The 18,742-nt window shown below is 44.3% G+C and overlaps 1 protein-coding gene across 1 annotated transcript in view; it reads left to right on the forward strand.

Annotated features, from left to right (window-relative positions):
• Positions 1-16,404, forward strand: part of CDH4 (cadherin 4) — a 409,052-nt gene extending 392,648 nt beyond the window's left edge. The window contains exons 10-16 of the mRNA XM_065754409.1: positions 2,425-2,678; positions 4,576-4,718; positions 8,349-8,582; positions 9,380-9,613; positions 13,258-13,397; positions 14,472-14,636; positions 16,165-16,404. Of these exons, the coding sequence (XP_065610481.1) occupies positions 2,425-2,678; positions 4,576-4,718; positions 8,349-8,582; positions 9,380-9,613; positions 13,258-13,397; positions 14,472-14,636; positions 16,165-16,371 (1,377 nt within the window). The 3' untranslated portion in view covers positions 16,372-16,404. The remainder of the gene's footprint in view (positions 1-2,424; positions 2,679-4,575; positions 4,719-8,348; positions 8,583-9,379; positions 9,614-13,257; positions 13,398-14,471; positions 14,637-16,164) is intronic.
• The last annotated feature ends 2,338 nt before the right edge of the window (positions 16,405-18,742 follow it).

Consider the following 18,742-nt stretch of genomic DNA (forward strand, 5'->3'; position numbering starts at 1 on the left):
AGAAGGCTCTTAGGATTCCACCTTCTTTGAAATATTTTGTTCTTGGTTAATAAATGAATATGCTTAAAAGTTAGGGGGAATGTATGCGCACCAAACTGGGTGGCCAGTTAGCACTTGTTCTTCGTAGTGTAGGATCAGACTCTTGCTGGTTTGATCCCTGGTAAAGGTTGGAAACACGGGTAACAAATGAATTCAAGTAATGAACCTTTTATATACAGACCCTACACGGCTAGATTTTTCATGTGGCTCTTTAGGCTGGTTGTACATAACTCCCCACCACTGCAAGGAAAGGGCATCTGGGCTATAGCAATCACAGGCCGTGCAGAGAAGGGGATGTTGTAGAGAATCCAAACCAGAAGCCCTTTGGAGTTCAGGCAGGGCTCACAATGGCCATTTTGCAGCTGCTCTCGGCAAAGCTGCATCTGCTGCTCCAGTCCAATCACCAAAAGCATAACATTTCCTTTTTGTGTCCATGCTTTTCCAAGCCATTTCCATAACTAGACCATAATCTTCAAAGGAAGCCTTGATCAAGGAAAGAGAGTAACTTCTCACACAGCTGAGACGTCGCAGAGTCTGAAGACAATCTCCAGGAGCAGCGGTGGCTGCCCCGTGGCAGCTGGCTGAGTGAAATGTTATTATAAACTCTGCATGGATCAGAGCTGTGAATTTATAATGGAGATGCTTCTGAAGTTGCAGTTATTATTTGCCTCAACAATAACATAAGGCAAATTTGTTCTCTTTAGTTAGAAGTATTTTGAGTAAAGGGGGACGTGTGGCAAGCCCTTGGCTTAGCTCTGCTGTGTGTAGGCAGGAGGTGCTCATGAAGGAGGGGAAGGTGCAGCAACTGCAGGCAGATGTTTCAGAGACATTCCAAGACAGCCCATGGGGTGGGTGTTACAGGGTGAATCCTGTCCCCGTGCTGCGTTTCTGCATCCCTGGTTTTGGAGCTCTCAGGAAAGAGACAGCAGGAGAATGAGCAGCTCAACACTTTCTAAGGGAAAAAAAAAAGAGTAAGATTTAAAAAACTCACATCCAATAGATGTGTGTGGGGTCAACATGTGTCCAGTGCACCATCAAGCAGGGAACCCAATCCTGCATCAGCTCCCCCAGTGCTGGGAGTTCCCACAGGGACTGGGAGCTTGTCCAGGACAAGGTTAGCAAACAGACAGGACATGAAAAAGTACAGAATGGAGGAACATGAATTGCAGGTACGTGTAAGGAATTGGGGAAATTGATTAGTCAAATTGTTTCAAGGCCTCAAATAGTGTTTAAATGAGGACTTTTACCATCCATCTATTTTGAATGCGGCAGAAGTCCATGAGTCAGTGCTAGTGGGCGTGCTGGGAATCTTTGTGCTTCCTTTTATTTATTAAATGTTGTCCCTGCCTGTCAGGAAACCATTTAGCAGTAGGAGCATTTGCGCTGCAATCGAATAGAGATTCCACTCTTTTACCTTTTGCCCCTGAAATTTGTTTCTCTGTTGTAGTCTCCTATGATTTGATTTCTCTCCTGACAATGCTGTATTTTAAACAGACCACAGAAACCAGCTCTGGCTGATGTAAATCTGAATGGCTGTACCAAAGTCAATGGAGCTGTGGCATTTTACACCAGTGAGGGTGTGCCACGAGCTGTGAGCAAGAATGGTCACGTTTCTACAATCATAAACAGCAGCAAGCATTGTTTAACAAGCAGAGGTGTGATCTTGCATAACTGAAGACTCTCTGGCAGATGATTAGTGACTTCCCTCATAATAATTAGTGAGATGGTTAAGAAACTATCATATTGTTGCAGTTTGGTCAGAGCAAAGGCTCTTCATTCCTTCTGACTCCTCTGACACAGTGTCTTCATATACATTTACACAGCAATTTTCAGCATCCCAAAAAACATCTGTACGAGCACAGTCAACCTCCAGAGCTGACCAGGCACTGTTCCTTGTGGCTCAACCTTTGCTTATGATGTTACTAAAGAGGAAAGGTGAGATCACTTCGGACTCATGGATCCTGCCCTGGCTACTCAGACACGGCTGTGAGTGCTGATAGAACGGTTCGGAGCAGGCTCTGCCTGTTGCATTTACAGCAAACCCTTGGTGAGTTTGTTCATTCAGTGCTAAACTAACACCAGCAGCTTCTGTTTTGGAAACTGCTTAGCACTGGAACCAAACACAGGGCAAATCCTCCCTGGTTGCTGCAATTTTTACTTTGTGGGTTGTTTTTTTTAACTATTTGGCCCTCAAAACACTGGAAGACCAAATCCTCGCTGGACTGAAGCTGGTCTGAATTTACCCCTTCAGAAAAACTGTGCTCGGAAGGAAATGAGATAGGCAATGACTTTGATATCATCTGCCTTTTAAATCTTGCAGCTTTCAGCCAGAAGGTGGGATTTATTCCCTGCTTGGCTCTATTCTTGCTTGCTTGTTTGTTTCAGGCAGTCGACTATGAGATGAACAGGGCATTCATGCTGACGGTGATGGTGTCCAACCAAGCCCCCTTGGCCAGCGGAATCCAGATGTCCTTCCAGTCAACAGCAGGAGTCACCATTTCAGTTACGGATGTCAACGAAGCGCCGTACTTCCCAACCAACCACAAGCTAATCAGGCTGGAGGAAGGCGTGCCCACAGGGACAGTCCTCACGACCTTTTCAGCTGTAGATCCGGATCGCTTCATGCAGCAGGCAGTAAGGTGGGAGAGCAGGCAGCCGCGGGAGCGCGGGTACACACAGGGGATGTAGTAGCAGTGCAAGACCTGGTGGGTTCTTGCAGGTCTTGTGCTTGCAGGACACCCCATGAGCTGGGAGATCCCACAGAAGTTTCTTTTTTGCTCCCAGTCTTTGAGGACTGTGGCATTCTTGGCAAAGCATAAGCACGCTGTGACCACAGCAGAGGTCATTGAAACCTCCATTGGCACTGATATTTTGTGTCAGGAAGAGTGCAGTATTTCACCTGGTGCAGCACTGTCTGGTCTAGGGAATTATTGCTTATTCACTGCCTTGTTCTTGTTTCTTTAGACAGGTATTGCAGCTGCTAAGGAGAGAGACCCTCCAAACTAACAAGCCAGTTTTTCTTCTATTCATTTTGAAATATTGGCCTTTGAAGGGCCTTTGTTTCCCAGACACACGTAGCAGTGCTGGTTCTTCAGAGGAGAGAGCAGTTTGTTTGTGGCTGAATGCTCGCTCCCTTCATCCCCAGAAACAACACCTAGGGCTCCCAGGTCACACATTCCGTGAATCCCAGAGCACTTTGCTTCCCAGCACAGGCACAATCTCTCTTGCTGCCTTTTTGTCAGGGTATCCTGATGCCAAGGAAGCAGTGGGGTGTTGTTAAGGTCCTCTAGCCATCCAAAGGTATCTTTTCTTCCTTGACCACTGACAATGGTAAATTAGGAAAAAAGATACCCTAAAAGCTAAGCTTACGAATCCATGGTGAGCAGTTCTCAGAGAGCTGATTCAGCTGCTGTAGCCTTGCACACTGTTTTCAAAGCCTCTCTCTAAATAGTTTTTAATAAAGTGAGGTTTTACAAATACAAGATAAGGAAGCGGGAGCATCTCCAAGCAGGCACAGCTTGGCATGGCCAATGTCACACCTCAGGTTATCCTCATTAGCCACAGATGCATTCACAAGGCCAGGCTGGATCCCTGGTCATTTAGCTGTGCAAGGGCAAGAGACTCACAGCAATGATATTAAAAAGAAATGAAAGCATCCCAAAGGGTCTAGCTCCATAAAAAGTAATTCTTTCATTTGGCAGCAGCTTGTGCAACTGTACCGTTGCTTTCCTGCTCACATGGATTCACACAGCTCAGGTTTTGCTTTGAGTTGCAGCTTCAGACAGCCCATTTCTAGAAAAGGATATTCACCAGTAGCCAGAAGTTCTCCTGTATCTCAAGACAAAAAAAATTGATATCAAACTGTCAGCAGGTCTGAGCTCCCCATGAAATAAGCTCAGCTTTTGTTGGCTCATTTCAGTGTTTTATAGGATGGCCATTTATTAGCTTCCAGTTTAACCACAGCTCAAGCCCTATAAAACAGAGGCAGAAATCCATAGCTAGGAGGAGAATAGAAGCAAGAAAACAAGCAGGTGAAAAAGTCTGGAGAACATGGAAAATCTTTGCCCAGAGCAAACCATGTTCATAGCTGGCCATACAAGACCTGAACAGACTGGGGCTGAGTTTACCCAATGCTCAGGAATCTGCCTGAGCATGAGCTTGTTTAGGAAAGGCTACATAACAGGAGAGAGCAGGAATCTGCCCCTAGATCAGGCATACATATGCAGCAGTCATTGCATACCCCATTTCCTCTTGGCTGCAGAATCCTTGGACTAAACTGCTCCCAGTAGCAGGAAGCTGACATTAAGTGGCACTTAATGGAAGAAAAAAAAATCTTAAGAAGGAAAGAAATAGAAAAATTGAATAATTATAGAGGTCAAAAACCAGCTACTCAATTAGTATTTTGTTTGTAAACAAAACTGCTTATCCAGAGGTCCTTTGAATCGTGGGTCAGGGGTCCAGAAAAACCTTATTTCAAGCAATATTAAGGATATGTCAGTGAAAAGGCTGCCATGTATTTATTTCCTTTCTCTGTAGATACTCTAAGCTGTCAGATCCTGCAAACTGGCTGAACATTAATGCCACAAATGGTCAGATCACTACTGCTGCTGTCCTTGATCGAGAGTCAGACTACATTAAGAATAATGTCTACGAGGCCACATTCTTGGCGGCTGACAATGGTGAGCCCAGGCTTCACATTGTTCATGCTTCAATAAGACTCTAATGTGATGCATTAAGAGAAATGATGCCCTGACAGAGTTGTCAGTATAAGTTATCTTTTTCCCAGGTTTTTATGGTCAAAAATGTGAAAGTGGGATGGGAAATTGCTGGAGTAAATTAAATGTGCACAGTATACAGAGAGTGTTATTAAGGGAAAGGGAGGGCAAATGGAAAATCGATTTGGGGAGTTCACTGTAGCAGTGTAGCCTGAACTTAAAAAAATATCAAAGGGATGTGATCTCCAAGGGCTGTTGAACACACCGGTCCTGGTAATTGTCCCAAAGGCACTGATCAGAGCATCCAGGAAGCCTTCCATCAGGAAACTAGAAATAATTGCAGGGGATGGCAGAAAGGTATTAAAAATCCACTGAATTGGAATGGCCTTCAAGAAAGGTGTCTGTCCGTCATCAGAGCTAATCTCTGTGTCCATTATGACTTCTGAAATGTCCAGCCACCAGCAGAGCATCTGGATCCTGGTGTACTTTATTATCAAAGTCACTGAAGCCCGCACAGATCTTCTCACAGAGAAGTCGAGGCTTGCCCTCCTCTACTCATTAAAGATTACACAGTGCTTTCAGCCAAATAAGCACTGTGAACCTCAGTGCCAGCCTCACTCAAGGCTGGGTCCATTGCTGCCACAGCAGCTTCCCTGGGCAAGCAAAAGCCTTCTTCCCCTCTCCCACCCTCACCTTCCCCCTGCAGGGTGCTGGTTGCTCACACCAAACCTGCACATCAGCAACAGAATTCAGTCTAGTCTTGGTGTATTGCTTAGACACGGTAGGAGCTCTCAGGATGGTTTCTGTATTAGCTCTTGTCCCTTAACACTGAACAGTGCCATGTCTGTTATAAGTAGATATGGTGATGTTTGCAGGGCTAAGGAAAACTTTCTTGCTGTGGGTTTTCCAGTTTCACTTCAGTCATTGCATCCTGGGTCAGAGGGACAAGTCAAACTTGAAGAGTTTGAATGCTAAGCAGAAGTACCAAGCAGCCAATTTTGCCCCTCCTTTGTGCCATCAGAGGTAGGCCCACCTGCACTGACACATCCCAAGCTTCCCCTCTGTTCAGGGAGGGGCAGTGGAATCCAAAACAGCCCAAGGAGTTCTGGCCATGTTTATTTGGAAGATTCCCAGGGCAAAATGAGCTGGCTGAGGCTATTCACAAAAGCAGTGATACAGCTTGAACCCATCAAACTAATCTTCTCCATCTCACCTTGCAAATCCAGGGCACTTAGTACAATGTGATCTGAACTTAACCCCTCTCCTTTGTTTCAGTGCTGATGCTGCAATGCATCAGAACTTCCACATCCATCATTCAGAAGCTCAGAAAGTAAGGACCTAGATAAATCTCTTTATTCTGAAAAATTAATCTATCACTGGTATATTGCAGATGTTAAAATGCACATAAAGCAACACCTTATTTAAAATTCTGTCTAGAGTGCTTAGGATAACATCAAAAGTTCCATCTAGACTAATAGACTCTTCACATTTCCCCAAGTTCCAGCTTCTCTGGCATCATGTACTCATCAAAGAAAGTCTCTGGGTTGGGGTTTTTGGTGGGAATTTCTCATTCTTTCATGAAGCAGCAACATCTTGTTTCCTTAATTTCTTTTTGCTGTCTTCAGTATATTATAAAGACGTAGTTCAGCCAAATACTCCTTGGAATACAGCAGTTAAATGTAGATGCAGCAGTTGTATGTTCCCCTCTTTTTCTTTTTCTTTTTTTTAATACTCTTATTGCTATTTCAATCTTAACTTCAGGCAATGGATCAATTTCTCCACTAAAGTCAGCAGTGCTGTGCTAGTTTACATCTCCTGGGCATAAAGTCTGAGGATCCTTTGTAGTGCATCAGTACCTGCTCTGCACACAACCTCTACTCTCTCCACCTAAGACAGCTGAATTTAGATGAAATGTTGCATGGTTTGCAATACTCGGAAATGAACATTTCAATTTCCATTTTTCCTGAGCCTACCACTAAACTGCACTCAGGTGCACAAAGAACCAAAAACACCAGGAACCTGAGCACAGTAATATCCCTATTCCCACACAAAACTGCATTTGTCCGTGAAGCAATTGCAGATTATTTCAGCTATATGCAAGGCAGTGTCTCTCAGAGCAGCTAGTTTGCATTCAGCCTGCCTCAGAAGTTGTGGAGGTGTGTAGACCCTGCATTCATCCCGGAAAATACTCTAGGTAACATGAAAACAGTGAAATCACTCTGCTTGGTCCCAGAATTCTATTTTCATGTTCAGTGCTGGTATCCCAATGAGCTGTCTGTCTCTCCAGAAACTTTCAAGGCTGATCAAAGACATTGTTTTAGAGGGAGACCTACTCGGTGCCTAAAAGATGAAAGGGTGCGATCGATCCCTGAAGAACTTACGAAGGAAAAATGAAAGGATTTCCAAGGCTCCTCCAGAGTTTAAGGTTCCCTTAAAAAGACAAAATAAAATTAAAATAAAATAAAATAAAATAAAATAAAATAAAATAAAATAAAATAAAATAAAATAAAATAAAATAAAATAAAATAAAATAAAATAAAATAAAATAAAATAAAATAAAATAAAATAAAATAAAATAAAATAAAATAAAATAAAATAAAATAAAGCAGAAATGGGAAAGAATATAGGCAGGAAAGCACATGGATGCAGAAACAATACTTGGAAGGCTAGTGAGGGGAAGGTTTGTGTAGCTTTATGTCCAGAATTTGAATTTAATAAAGAATTGTTGAAGCAAAGCTACCTGAGAAGGAAAGCAGTGGGCAAACCTGAGCAGAGCTGTTGCATGAGGAGAGAAATTAAAAATACTGTGCTGTTTTTGGAGAAACTGGTCCTTCCTGCCAGGGAGGGCATTGCTTTCTGTAGCTGGTCACAGGAAGATACATGTGGCTCATCAGCAACAAGAGGCTGGAGGACCAAGGCTGCTGTGCTGTGGCACCCCTGATGGCTGGGACAAATGGGGAGAGGCTGAAGAAGTGTATGTTGGGACACGTGGATTATGAGCAGCCCTGCACATTTGGTGGTGGTTGGCTCTCACTGTAGGCTTTGAGCAAGGACCTTTTCCTAAAGCTTGGACTGACTGTGGAGTGGGTTAGAACTGGGCTTTCTTTAGAGCAATGTAATAGTCTGCAAATCTACAATCTGGATAGCCAGTGCTACTGTAAATGCTAGCCAAAGGATGACTCCATTTATTTATTTTTTCTTTCCAGACCCTCATCTTCCTCCTCCTTTTAGCTATCATTTCAGATGATTTTTCCTCTTCAGAACAGCAGTTATCAAAATTTGCACTAGCAGCCTTGTGTCACCTCCTTGTATTTTTAGAATTTGACTAAAGACATTGCTGTAGGCTACAAATCTGCAAAGCTGAACCTCCGTGTTCTGCAGGAGCAAAAAAACAGCACCATTATGAGGCTTGGGGAAGTTTTAATAATGCCTCTTAAAGCAAGGGACCGTGAACGTGCCGTATGTCTCCAGTAAGGTCCAAGGAGGGAGTGAGAAAATCCAGGTTTATTGAAATTAGGAGGCAGAGTGGGGATGGTCTATGGTATCATATCTTCTGCTTCCCAAGTGATGGTTGTCGGTTCTTGTTCGGCTCAGGTATACCCCCGGCCAGCGGCACTGGCACTCTGCAGATCTACCTAATCGACATCAACGATAATGCTCCTGAGCTCCTGCCAAAGGAAGCACAGATCTGTGAAAAGCCAAACCTGAATGTCATCAATATAACAGCCGCAGATGCTGACATCGATCCAAACGTTGGGCCCTTTGTCTTCGAGCTGCCAAGTGTGCCATCTGCAGTGAGGAAGAACTGGACCATAACACGACTGAATGGTAAATGGGGCAGGCAATCCTAAGGACATTTGGACTCTTGATTCGCTAATGGGGCCACGTGCAGTTTCAAACTTTGAAACTTTCCTACTTTTTTTATCTGATTTTTATTTTTTAAAGCACATTATGGCTGACATTATAGACAAGATAGTTAATCAGAAATGATTTGTATCAGACCTGCAGCATAACTCTAAGAGCCTTGGCACTTGGCTTTTTTTAATGCAGTTCATAATTATGAATGGTTATCAGTACTGAACAGAGTATAAATCATCCATAATGGCCAAGGGGAAAAAAGCTATTATCAGTCTTCCTTATGTTCCAGTGTAATTGTCATGAGCCACAATCAGGATCAATGTTCATTTCTCTGACCATAATTGCATAAAGGCAGCCTTTTAATTTACCATAGAACCAGGAGGGCTAGGTAAGTGTGAAGATTACCAGTATGTGAAGGATTTTTATATTGCAGCATGCAACCACAATTGGCCCTAATTGCTCCTCTGATTAGTAGTAGTTTCAGCAGAGGATTGAAAACATCGTGGAGCCCGAAGGCTGGTTTTGCCTTCAGAGCTGGTCCCCATCACTGAGAGACCTGTGCCCGTGTGGTTTGAGGTTCAGTCCCACAGCTCTGATACACAATGGGAGGGAATTTGAGAAGGAGAAACACAAATGAGCAAATCATGGATGGGGTTCAGGCTTCCCAAATCCCCGAAGAGGGGTGGGCAAGCAGAGAAGCCAGTTCCAACCTATGTGAGCACGGCTGCCCATGTCTGCCACACATTTGTCTCCGTTGGTCTCACCAGGTGATTACGCCCAGCTTAGTTTACGGATCATGTACCTGGAAGCCGGTGTGTATGATGTGCCAATCATTGTGACGGACTCAGGAAACCCCCCCTTGTACAACACATCCATCATCAAGGTGAAGGTGTGCCCGTGTGATGAGAACGGAGACTGCACCACCATTGGGGCAGTGGCTGCTGCAGGACTGGGCACGGGAGCCATCATTGCCATCCTGATCTGCATCATTATCTTACTAAGTGAGTACCACAGGGGATGACACCACCGAGGGATGTCACGTTTCCCATCCCGCTCCCCTTTGTCCCATTAAATGCTTTATTTTTTAATGAGCCATACAAGCTCTGTGCAAAGAACTGAGCCGTGAGCTTTGGGCTGTGGGTGGTGACTCGTGTGTGTGCATTCAAATCTCCTTTACTGCAATGTCAGCAGAGCAAGCATGTGCTGCACACTTCAGGCATTCCTTTATACAGCTTCCAGTAGCTTTACAAATACTCATTACACCTGACAACATCCTGTAGGTCGTGAGGATGATACATGATTCTCCATGTTTCACGGAAAAGAAGTTGGATGACTTGTCTCAAATCCTATGACAGAGCTCTGGGGTCACTGCCTGCACCTGTCTGGCTGTGGATGTACTGGTTGCCGGTTACAAATGCACTGGTTATGAGAGTCTGCCTGGCCCCTGCCAGAGCCAGTGCACAGCTGCAATTTTCCAGTTGTTCAATCCAAAGAGAAGAAAACATTGGCATTTATTCTCACTGCTTGTAAAATTGCAATGGACTGGAGAAACAAGGTTGGCTTTGAGTGTTTGCAGAGGAAAGATCTCCCGTTTGGGGGAAGCACTCGGGCTTGGGTAAGACAACACAGAGCCACAGCCATCTCATTTGCCCAGCAGTGCCATTAGTCCCGGATTTTCACAAGCATTGCCAATAACCATGTGTGTGCACATTTTAAAATAAAAATGATATCATTATAACTTCAAGCAGGAGTTGGCACAGTAGGGATAGATAAAAATGAGTGCCGAAATGAACAATGGGGTAAATATTCATCAAGAAACACAGGATGAAACCACGGGGCTCCCATTAAAGCTAATGGGAATTATGGTGCTAAATCACATTTAATTTTTACCCCCAATGTGTTTAAACAGGGAACAGATAGAGCAACGTATGCTACAAATGTCACCCAATGCAGTTATGATATGGTACATTAAGAGAATGGGTCATCTCTGGGCAAATATCCACCTCCTGGGCCAGCAACGCAATACATGGCTATGTAATTGATTTGCCCTGTCAGTTCAGAGAGGGAGCAGCAGAGACACTGGCTGTGCCATCCCCATTCCTCATCCAGCACATCCAAGAAGTTGCAAACATCCCCATGCACAGCTACGATGCACACGTTCTGACCTTCCTTGGACGTGTGGTCCCAGCAGTGAAACGTTTGATGCTGTCCCCTTCACTACACACATTTGCTGTGAATGCACCTGTGGGCTTCACCACCCCACTGAAGATCAGCTCCTGACACTGAGTTCATAGAGGATGGAGACACAGGAGAAGTTTGCACCACAGGTCCCGGAGGTGATAAAACACATGACATCCTTTTGCTGCTCACATTTAAATCCAGTGCTAAAATACAATTTAAACAGTCGAAAATCCTATTGACTGAAATTAACAGCAGCTGAAGGACGTTTGATTTAAGAGATTCCTCTTTTCGTTTTCAGATACATTATCCCTTTTTAAATTGTGGGTTTTATTACAAAAGCTTATTTTTAAATTCACTGTAATTCTAATTGACTTTTTTTTATCTTCGAGAGCTGCAAAGCACTGCATCAGTGATGAAAAATGTAATTTGCAATGAGCAGAGTTTTTTGGCTACATCCTTCTAAGTGTTTTGCCTCCTTTGTATCTATTTTATATCATGACCTCTGATCAGAAGCCCACAAAAAGGCAGATGGATTTTTTTGTGTGTGTGCTCTATTTGTCCGTTTTACAGTCAGAGGGTCAAAGTTTGATGGCTTGAAAAGAAAGAAGCAGTGAGGGGACAGATCTGAGGATGCTCAGCTGAAGGAAGTTTCTGTCTTTACCTTTGCTGAAAGGGTTTTTCTTCTTCCTAATGCCCGACGTATTAGCTGCACAAATAACACATTTAGGAGAAAAGCAACGCAATAAAAAATTGTGAAGAGTGAAGACAATAGATTTCAAGAAAAACTGCATGCAGAGTGAAAATGGGTCTAACAGCAGTAATAGCACTTCCCATTTCTACAGAGTGAATAAAAGGAAGGAGAGTGCACTAGTCCGCTATTGACACTTTGAAGGTCTTGGGTTTTTTTTCAAGGTACCTGTAAAGGCGTTAATGGTACAGTTTTTTCCACAAGTGCATGAAAAAGTCACATTTAAAAAAAAAAGGAAAAAAAAATACTGGTAACCATTATAATATTGTCTTTGTGGACTAGGCAGGTATCTTGTTGTGAGAGACTTGAAAAGGGAAGACGAGAAAAGGACTTCAATAGTCTGCTAAACAGCTGAGGTTTTATATTGCAGATAAGAGCTACATTTTCTTTCCTTTTCATTTTTCTCTCTTGAATAGATGCAGGATAAGCACTATCTGAAAACAATTCTGTTAGCTGGCAGGCAAGGATGGCAGCCAATTGGCACACAATGGCAGTAATTAGCTGTCCATCCTCTTCTGCTCACTTCACTGAATTCCTGTTGGGTATAAACACTTTGGTGCTGGGAGGGAAAGCACATATCCTCCTGACCCATCTCTCTCTGCCGCAGACCTGCTGGCTGGGCTGCCCACCCCAGCCCCTGTGGTCTGCATGGCAAAGGGAAGGAAAGCCATGCAGAACACAAGCTGGTGGGAAACAGCAGCTGTTTGTTCTCCTTGTACAGCTAAAAGCACTTCGAAAGCTTGGGATCATCCATCCTACTTGGGATGTCTGTATGTCTGAGGTCAACCCAGGTGAGGTGGAGCTGGGCCACATGCTCCCACCTCCATTGTTCATCTCCCCCTTTGGCATATGCCAAATGCACGTGCTAATGTCCATCTGATGTGATTTTAGAAGTTTAGAAAACTTATCTTACTTACCAAGGAAGAATATGAGTGAATCCAAATTGGATTACATGACCCAGTGTTACCCAGCATCCCCAAAACAAACTTCCTTAGCAAACTGTAGACAACTCAGCAGAATTGTGAGCCAGGGCATGGGCTCACAGCCTGCACTGACATCAGAACACCACTCATGCACAGATGTTCGTTGGTCTGAACCTGTTGGCTTCTCAGCAGCTTTGTGACCCTCTCTCCTTTGCCTTTATTTTATGCCTTTTGTAGAAAAATTCAGGATTTAGATCAAATCTCTTCGTTAAAGGTGCTTTTTTCATACTTGCCTCTTGCTTTCCCTTTGATTGTGTGTTTTACTTCTGATAAACATCATCTTCATCCACATTCATGATGGAGTTCAAAGAGTCATTTGGATTGGAGGCCTGTCACAGTATTCACAACTCCCACTGACCTCTCCCTTACAAATGACAGCATGCAGTAGGATTACATTTTATTCCCCTTACTAGCAGCCAGTGAAGTTTCTCCCTCAAACTCATTGCAGTCTGTAATCTACATTGTAAGCAATTAATTGAGCATTTGCTCAGCACATGCTGACACGTGCAGAGTATCCTTGCACAGGAGACAATTGGAAACATCACTAGCCTTTGACATCAGCAAGAGCTTTGTCTTTGTAAAATGGGACTACTTCTATAGCAGTGGCACTGATTTCCCCTCACGTGGTTGCATAAAGCAGGACAGGCCCTCAGTGCAGGTGAGGGGTGAGGAGGTGCCAGGACCCCGCTGTGCCAGGTGCAGTGCTGCTCACCCGGCCCCTCTGCTGTTACAGCCATGGTGCTGCTGTTCGTGGTGTGGATGAAGCGGCGGGAGAAGGAGCGGCACACCAAGCAGCTCCTCATCGACCCCGAGGACGACGTGAGGGACAACATCCTGAAGTACGACGAGGAGGGAGGTGGAGAAGAAGATCAGGTGAGAGGAGCCAAGAGCTCAGAAACAGCAGCATCCCCATCCCTCGTGGTAATGCACTCATTGCTGTGGGTTGTCTTCCTGTTCGTTTGTACCCAGGCAGCTCTGTTGGCTTCCTTGCCTCTCATGCTTTGGATGCTGTTTGATTCCCAGCTAATGGAAGTGAAGGGCCTGTGACACTCTCAGATAGTGATGTGACTCTGCACCACATAGCAGGGAGCCGGGTCAGGAACTTAGTCCAAAACTTGCGAAGTTCTTACTCAACACAAAAAAAAAAACCCTCACACATTTCTTTCTTCTCATCACTGACAAGTTATTTATAAATATTGCTCCTGGATATTCAATCATCCCCATCTGAGCACAAGAATAGTTTTACCAGCAGAACAAAGTACTCTTATAAACATCCAAACTAGCTGAGTATCTGGTTTCAGGCAACTGCACTGTAGGCTAAATATTTTAGAAAGGATTCGTTAAAAATAACAGCAGAGGAAGAGCAGCAAAACACCATTACCTCCATGAATACATTTTTAATGAAATATTACCTGGTTCTCATTCCTTGAAAGAAACTTATTCTGCTGGGATTTTTCACAAGCAGAAAGAACATAATTACTTTAAAAGACCTACATGCATAAATGCAGTACCCATTTTAATGTTTTTACTTCTGTACAAATGTAATTGGAATAACACATCAACCAACACTCTGCCTTTCCATTATATTATGAATTTCACCCAAAAGTAACACACACATCTATGCATATGCAAACCAAAGCTGATTTTTTTATCCCAAAGATTTGGACACTGTGTTAAATATTCAAGCAGCATTTAAATATTTGATTGAACTTATGCTTTAAGATACACTCTTAGGAAGTCAACTTTATGAGCTACTCAGAGGTTAGGTTTGCTTGTAATTTAGAGAGTTAGAGATGCTACATATCCAGGGGCAAGATGTGGCATTGAACTCTGGCTGAGAAAGGATTAAACCCTTTGGCTTCACTGTATGTTCCTGCAATGTTGGGAGAGTAACTGATCTGAAGGAAAAGCCCTTGGTTTCACTTCGTGCCTTTCCATTTGTCACAGGATTACGACTTAAGCCAGCTCCAGCAGCCAGAGACCATGGATCACGTGCTGAACAAGGCACCTGGAGTCCGAAGGGTGGATGAGAGACCGATTGGTGCTGAACCACAGTATCCTATAAGACCAGTAATCCCCCATCCTGGGGATATTGGTGACTTCATAAATGAGGTATCTTCTTCAGGGTGTCCTGTATCACATATTAAAAGCTTAAGCAGCCTGCACCAGCTTGTGCACTGCTTTCCTGGCTGTATTAATGAGCAAGTGATGCTATTCCTCACACGAGGAGTCTAAATAGAACCAGGGGAACAATTCCCATGAGCAAAGGAAGCAGAATTTGGCCTAAGAAAGGTACCATGGCTACAGAAAGCCAAAGTACAAAAAATAAATAAATAAACAAACAGGATTTCTGGTCTGTGGATATCAAAAATGCCACACTTTTCAGCACTCTGGAAGGCATTGCACAGGGAAGTGCTGAAGTCACTGCCTGAGGTGGTGGTCAAGAAATTTGGAGATGTAGCACTGAGGGGCATAGTTTAGTGGGAACAGTGGAGTGCGCTGGGGTTGGACTTGATGACTTTTTCCAACCTTAATGATTCTGTGACCTGATCCTGCCCTGTTTTTCATTGCTTTGAGTGGTGCAGTTGCTGTCAGTGTAAACATCAGCAATGTGGCCAGGAAGCCGAATGCTCTGCATAATGTCATAGCACAATTTGTGGCTCCTGGACTTCTAATTATTTCACCAGTTTGCATCTTCTTGTGAGCTTTGTCTGGTTTAGGCCTCAAAGAGTTTGCAGAGCACAAACATTCATCTCTGATCAGATCTTCCTTTATTTTATGCTAGATTATTGTTCCTTTACCTACTTGTACAAACCAATTCATTTAGCATTTAGTATCTCATTTTTTAGTTTTAAAATGAACGATTGACTGGTTACAAGCCAATCAATGCACTATTTCCTCTGAGACAAAAAACCACCATCCATTTCATGAGTCAAAAGAATAAATGTTACAGCGATTTATTTGTTATTATATCAATTTCCTGCTGTGCTTTTTTTCATTCTTGCCTTTAAAATTCCTTCTTGCTTTGCTCCTCCTGTCCTTCACAATCACATGCACACACAGTTGTGCACAGGAAGGCTTTCTTTTGCATATGAGGGAACGGGGTTGGAGAAGGGGAGGCTCAGAGGAGACATCATGCCTCTACAGCTACTGTAAGGAGGTTGGGGAGAGGTGGAGATCAGCTTCTGCTCACAGGTAACAGTGATAGGACGAGAGGTGATGGCCTCAAGCTTTGCCATGGGGGGGTCAGGTTGGGTGTTAGGAAACATTTCTTCTCTGAAAGAGCAGTCAGGCACTGGCAGAGGGAGTGGTGGGGTCACCATCCCTGGAGGTGTTCAAGAAAGGGGGAGATGTAGCACTGAGGGATGCGGTCTAGAGCAATCACAGCCATGGGCTGATTGCTGGACTAGATGATCTGAGTGCTCCTTCCTACCTCAGTGATTCTGTGATTTTATGCCCTGCTGGTTTGTGCAATGGGATGCACTCCATCTGCCCACTCTGAGCCTGGAGAACTCTATTCCACTCCTCTTTCCCTACTTCTGTGCAGCAGGAAAGCTTAGCTTAGCTGTGGGCACCCACACCTCCTTACACCCTTCCCCATTGCCCTGGCACACACTAACACATACATGTGCCCCTCCAGGGCCTGCGTGCGGCGGACAACGACCCCACGGCCCCTCCGTACGACTCGCTGCTGGTCTTTGACTATGAGGGCAGCGGCTCCACCGCCGGCTCCGTCAGCTCCCTCAACTCCTCCAGCTCCGGGGATCAGGACTACGACTACCTGAACGACTGGGGGCCCCGCTTCAAGAAGCTGGCGGACATGTACGGAGGAGGCGAGGAGGATTGAACTGACCTCACTTATTTAAAAAAAAGAAGAAAAGTAGAAGAAGAAAAGAAAACAAAAACAATTAAAAACAAACCCACAGACAACATTAACGAGAAGAGCCGATGCAGAAGCAAGAACTGTACAGATGTGGCAGCTTTTTTAATTAATATCCCCTGCTGACTGTATTGTTATTTTTAGTGGTGATTTAGGAGGTTTCTTTTTTTCTTTTCCTTTTCTTTCCTTTTCAGTTCCTTCTTTTTTTTTTTTTTTTTTTTTTTTTTTTAGGATATTGAGCTGTCTCGCATGAACACTTGTCTCTGCTGCAGGTTTTTTGGTTTTGGTTTTTGTTTTTAATGTCAGCTGGGATATTGCTCGTTTATCTGCTTTATGACTAAAGAGAGTGAAAGGCACTCTGTCTTAACTTGAATTTCTTAGAACAGAAGCACTGTTTTTAAAATATATATATATATATTTGAAAGTGCCTTTTGGTGCATGTATCAGATTCCCTTCAATCTCAGGAGTGATGAAAACAAACACACAACCATCCTGGGCAGCACTCCCTGTGACCCTAAGCCAGTTCTAGCTGGGAAGGAGTTAACAAAAAGGAACTGTGGAGATTGTTTCTTTTTTTGCCTTTTATTTTATTTTTCTTTTATTTTTTTTAAGGGGGTTACACACTCTGGGGTGGAGAGGCTGGGGGGGGGGGGGGTGGGAGGGGGTTATGCTTTGAGTGGAAATCTTAACAGCCATCTTTAAGCCTCAGCAGGTGGTGAACCAGTCGTCATGTTGTATATAATTCAGTGTTATCAGATGCAAAATACCGACTAGGGGCTCTGCTGTAACCTGGTCACACTCAATGTAGCTGCATAGAACTATAGCATTGATAAAGCCTTTGGTTATCACGGCAGAACTCTCCAACAGCCCTTGCCTACACCCTACAAGTAAATGGTGAATTGACCAAAGGCCCATTTGTTTGTTTTTATGCTATCGGCGTGTTTTGGCTCCCACGAACAATGTAAATACCGGCGGGGTTGCGTGGTGCCGTCCCACGGCCCCGGGTGCTCCCCCACCTCGGGGAGGGCACGCGTGGGGTGGGGGCACCGCTGCCATCCGTGTGGGTGGAGCTCGCCTAGTCCGATGTGAATGCCTTGGAGCATCCGTAGCCAAAGCTCAACACCATCATGTAACTCAGCTAATGTGTGTCTGTTCTATTCGATGGGTAGGCACTGCTATCTGTAGTAAATGTTTTCTTTCTTTTTTCTGGAGAAGTGCACCGAGGGCCTGTTCAGTATCTTGTGGTTAATGTGCTCGAGCATTGCCAAGCAAGCGAGAGGTTTTGCAGCATCCAGGCGTAACTCCACATCAGTATTATAAATGGTAGCATACTACCTAGTTTATATGTAGGATCAGTTTAACCAATAACAAATAGTTATTAGCTTTTTTTATTACATTTTTCCTTTACTGATTTGGACTAGTGGGTTTCTGTCTAATGTTTGTAAAATGATTTAGACTGCATGGATGTGTAATATAAACCACATTTAATGGATTATGAGCCACTTAATTAATGTGCTATGGAACCTTGGATTACCTGTGTTTTATATTCTGCAGACGATTTTGCAGTGGGTTCGCTAAAAATTGTAAAAGTGCTTAGATCTATTTTCATTTAAATCCAAGAATGTGCACAGTACCGGAAGGTGATTATCCAGGGGATAATCACGCTTTTTTGATATCTTGATTAATTCTCAAGTTGAATGCGAAGAGTTAACCGGGGGGGGCGGGGGGAGCGAGCGCATGCACCGAGAGAGCGCGAGAATGAGAAGCAGAGAGCTTGTGCCAGCGGGTGGGCCTTGTTTCAGAGGGTACAGACTGGGCTGCAAGATCGTCTCTATAGATTTTTGAAATGCTCCTAGTGCATTTTATATTTCACTGTATCATATTTTCTATAAAATGCAATTTCTGTAAATTAACGAGCATTTGAAATGTGTCTTGTATGAAGTGGAAGGTGGTAAAAGTCTGCCCGAGGGGACTCGCACGTAAACCGGTCCGTTATTGACCCCCAGGATGTGACCTTTCCTTTCCCCTTGGTCGCTCGGTCCGTTTGCCCTTTCCCTGTTCCACACGAACGCTGGAGGACGCATGCAGCGAGCAGCGTGCACCTGATCCCATGAGCAGCACTGGCACCCAACGCCTTTCCCATTTCTGTCCCAGAGCTCACACACCCTGCACAGTCACCCAGCAGCCTCCTGGCCACCCTCCCCCCAGCAACCTGCACCGCTCGCTTCCTGCATTCCCCATCACCCGCTGCTCTTAACCCAGGGGTTCCTTTCCTTCCTTGGTGCCAGTATTTCACCAAGCGGAGTTTGCAGCCCTGTGGAAACTGCCCGCTCACAGC

This window comes from Cyrtonyx montezumae, unplaced genomic scaffold (genome assembly GCF_038088225.1).
Source record: "Cyrtonyx montezumae isolate F1298 unplaced genomic scaffold, pur_monq_1.0 scaffold_9, whole genome shotgun sequence".
In the NCBI taxonomy this organism is placed as follows: Eukaryota; Metazoa; Chordata; class Aves; order Galliformes; family Odontophoridae; genus Cyrtonyx; species Cyrtonyx montezumae.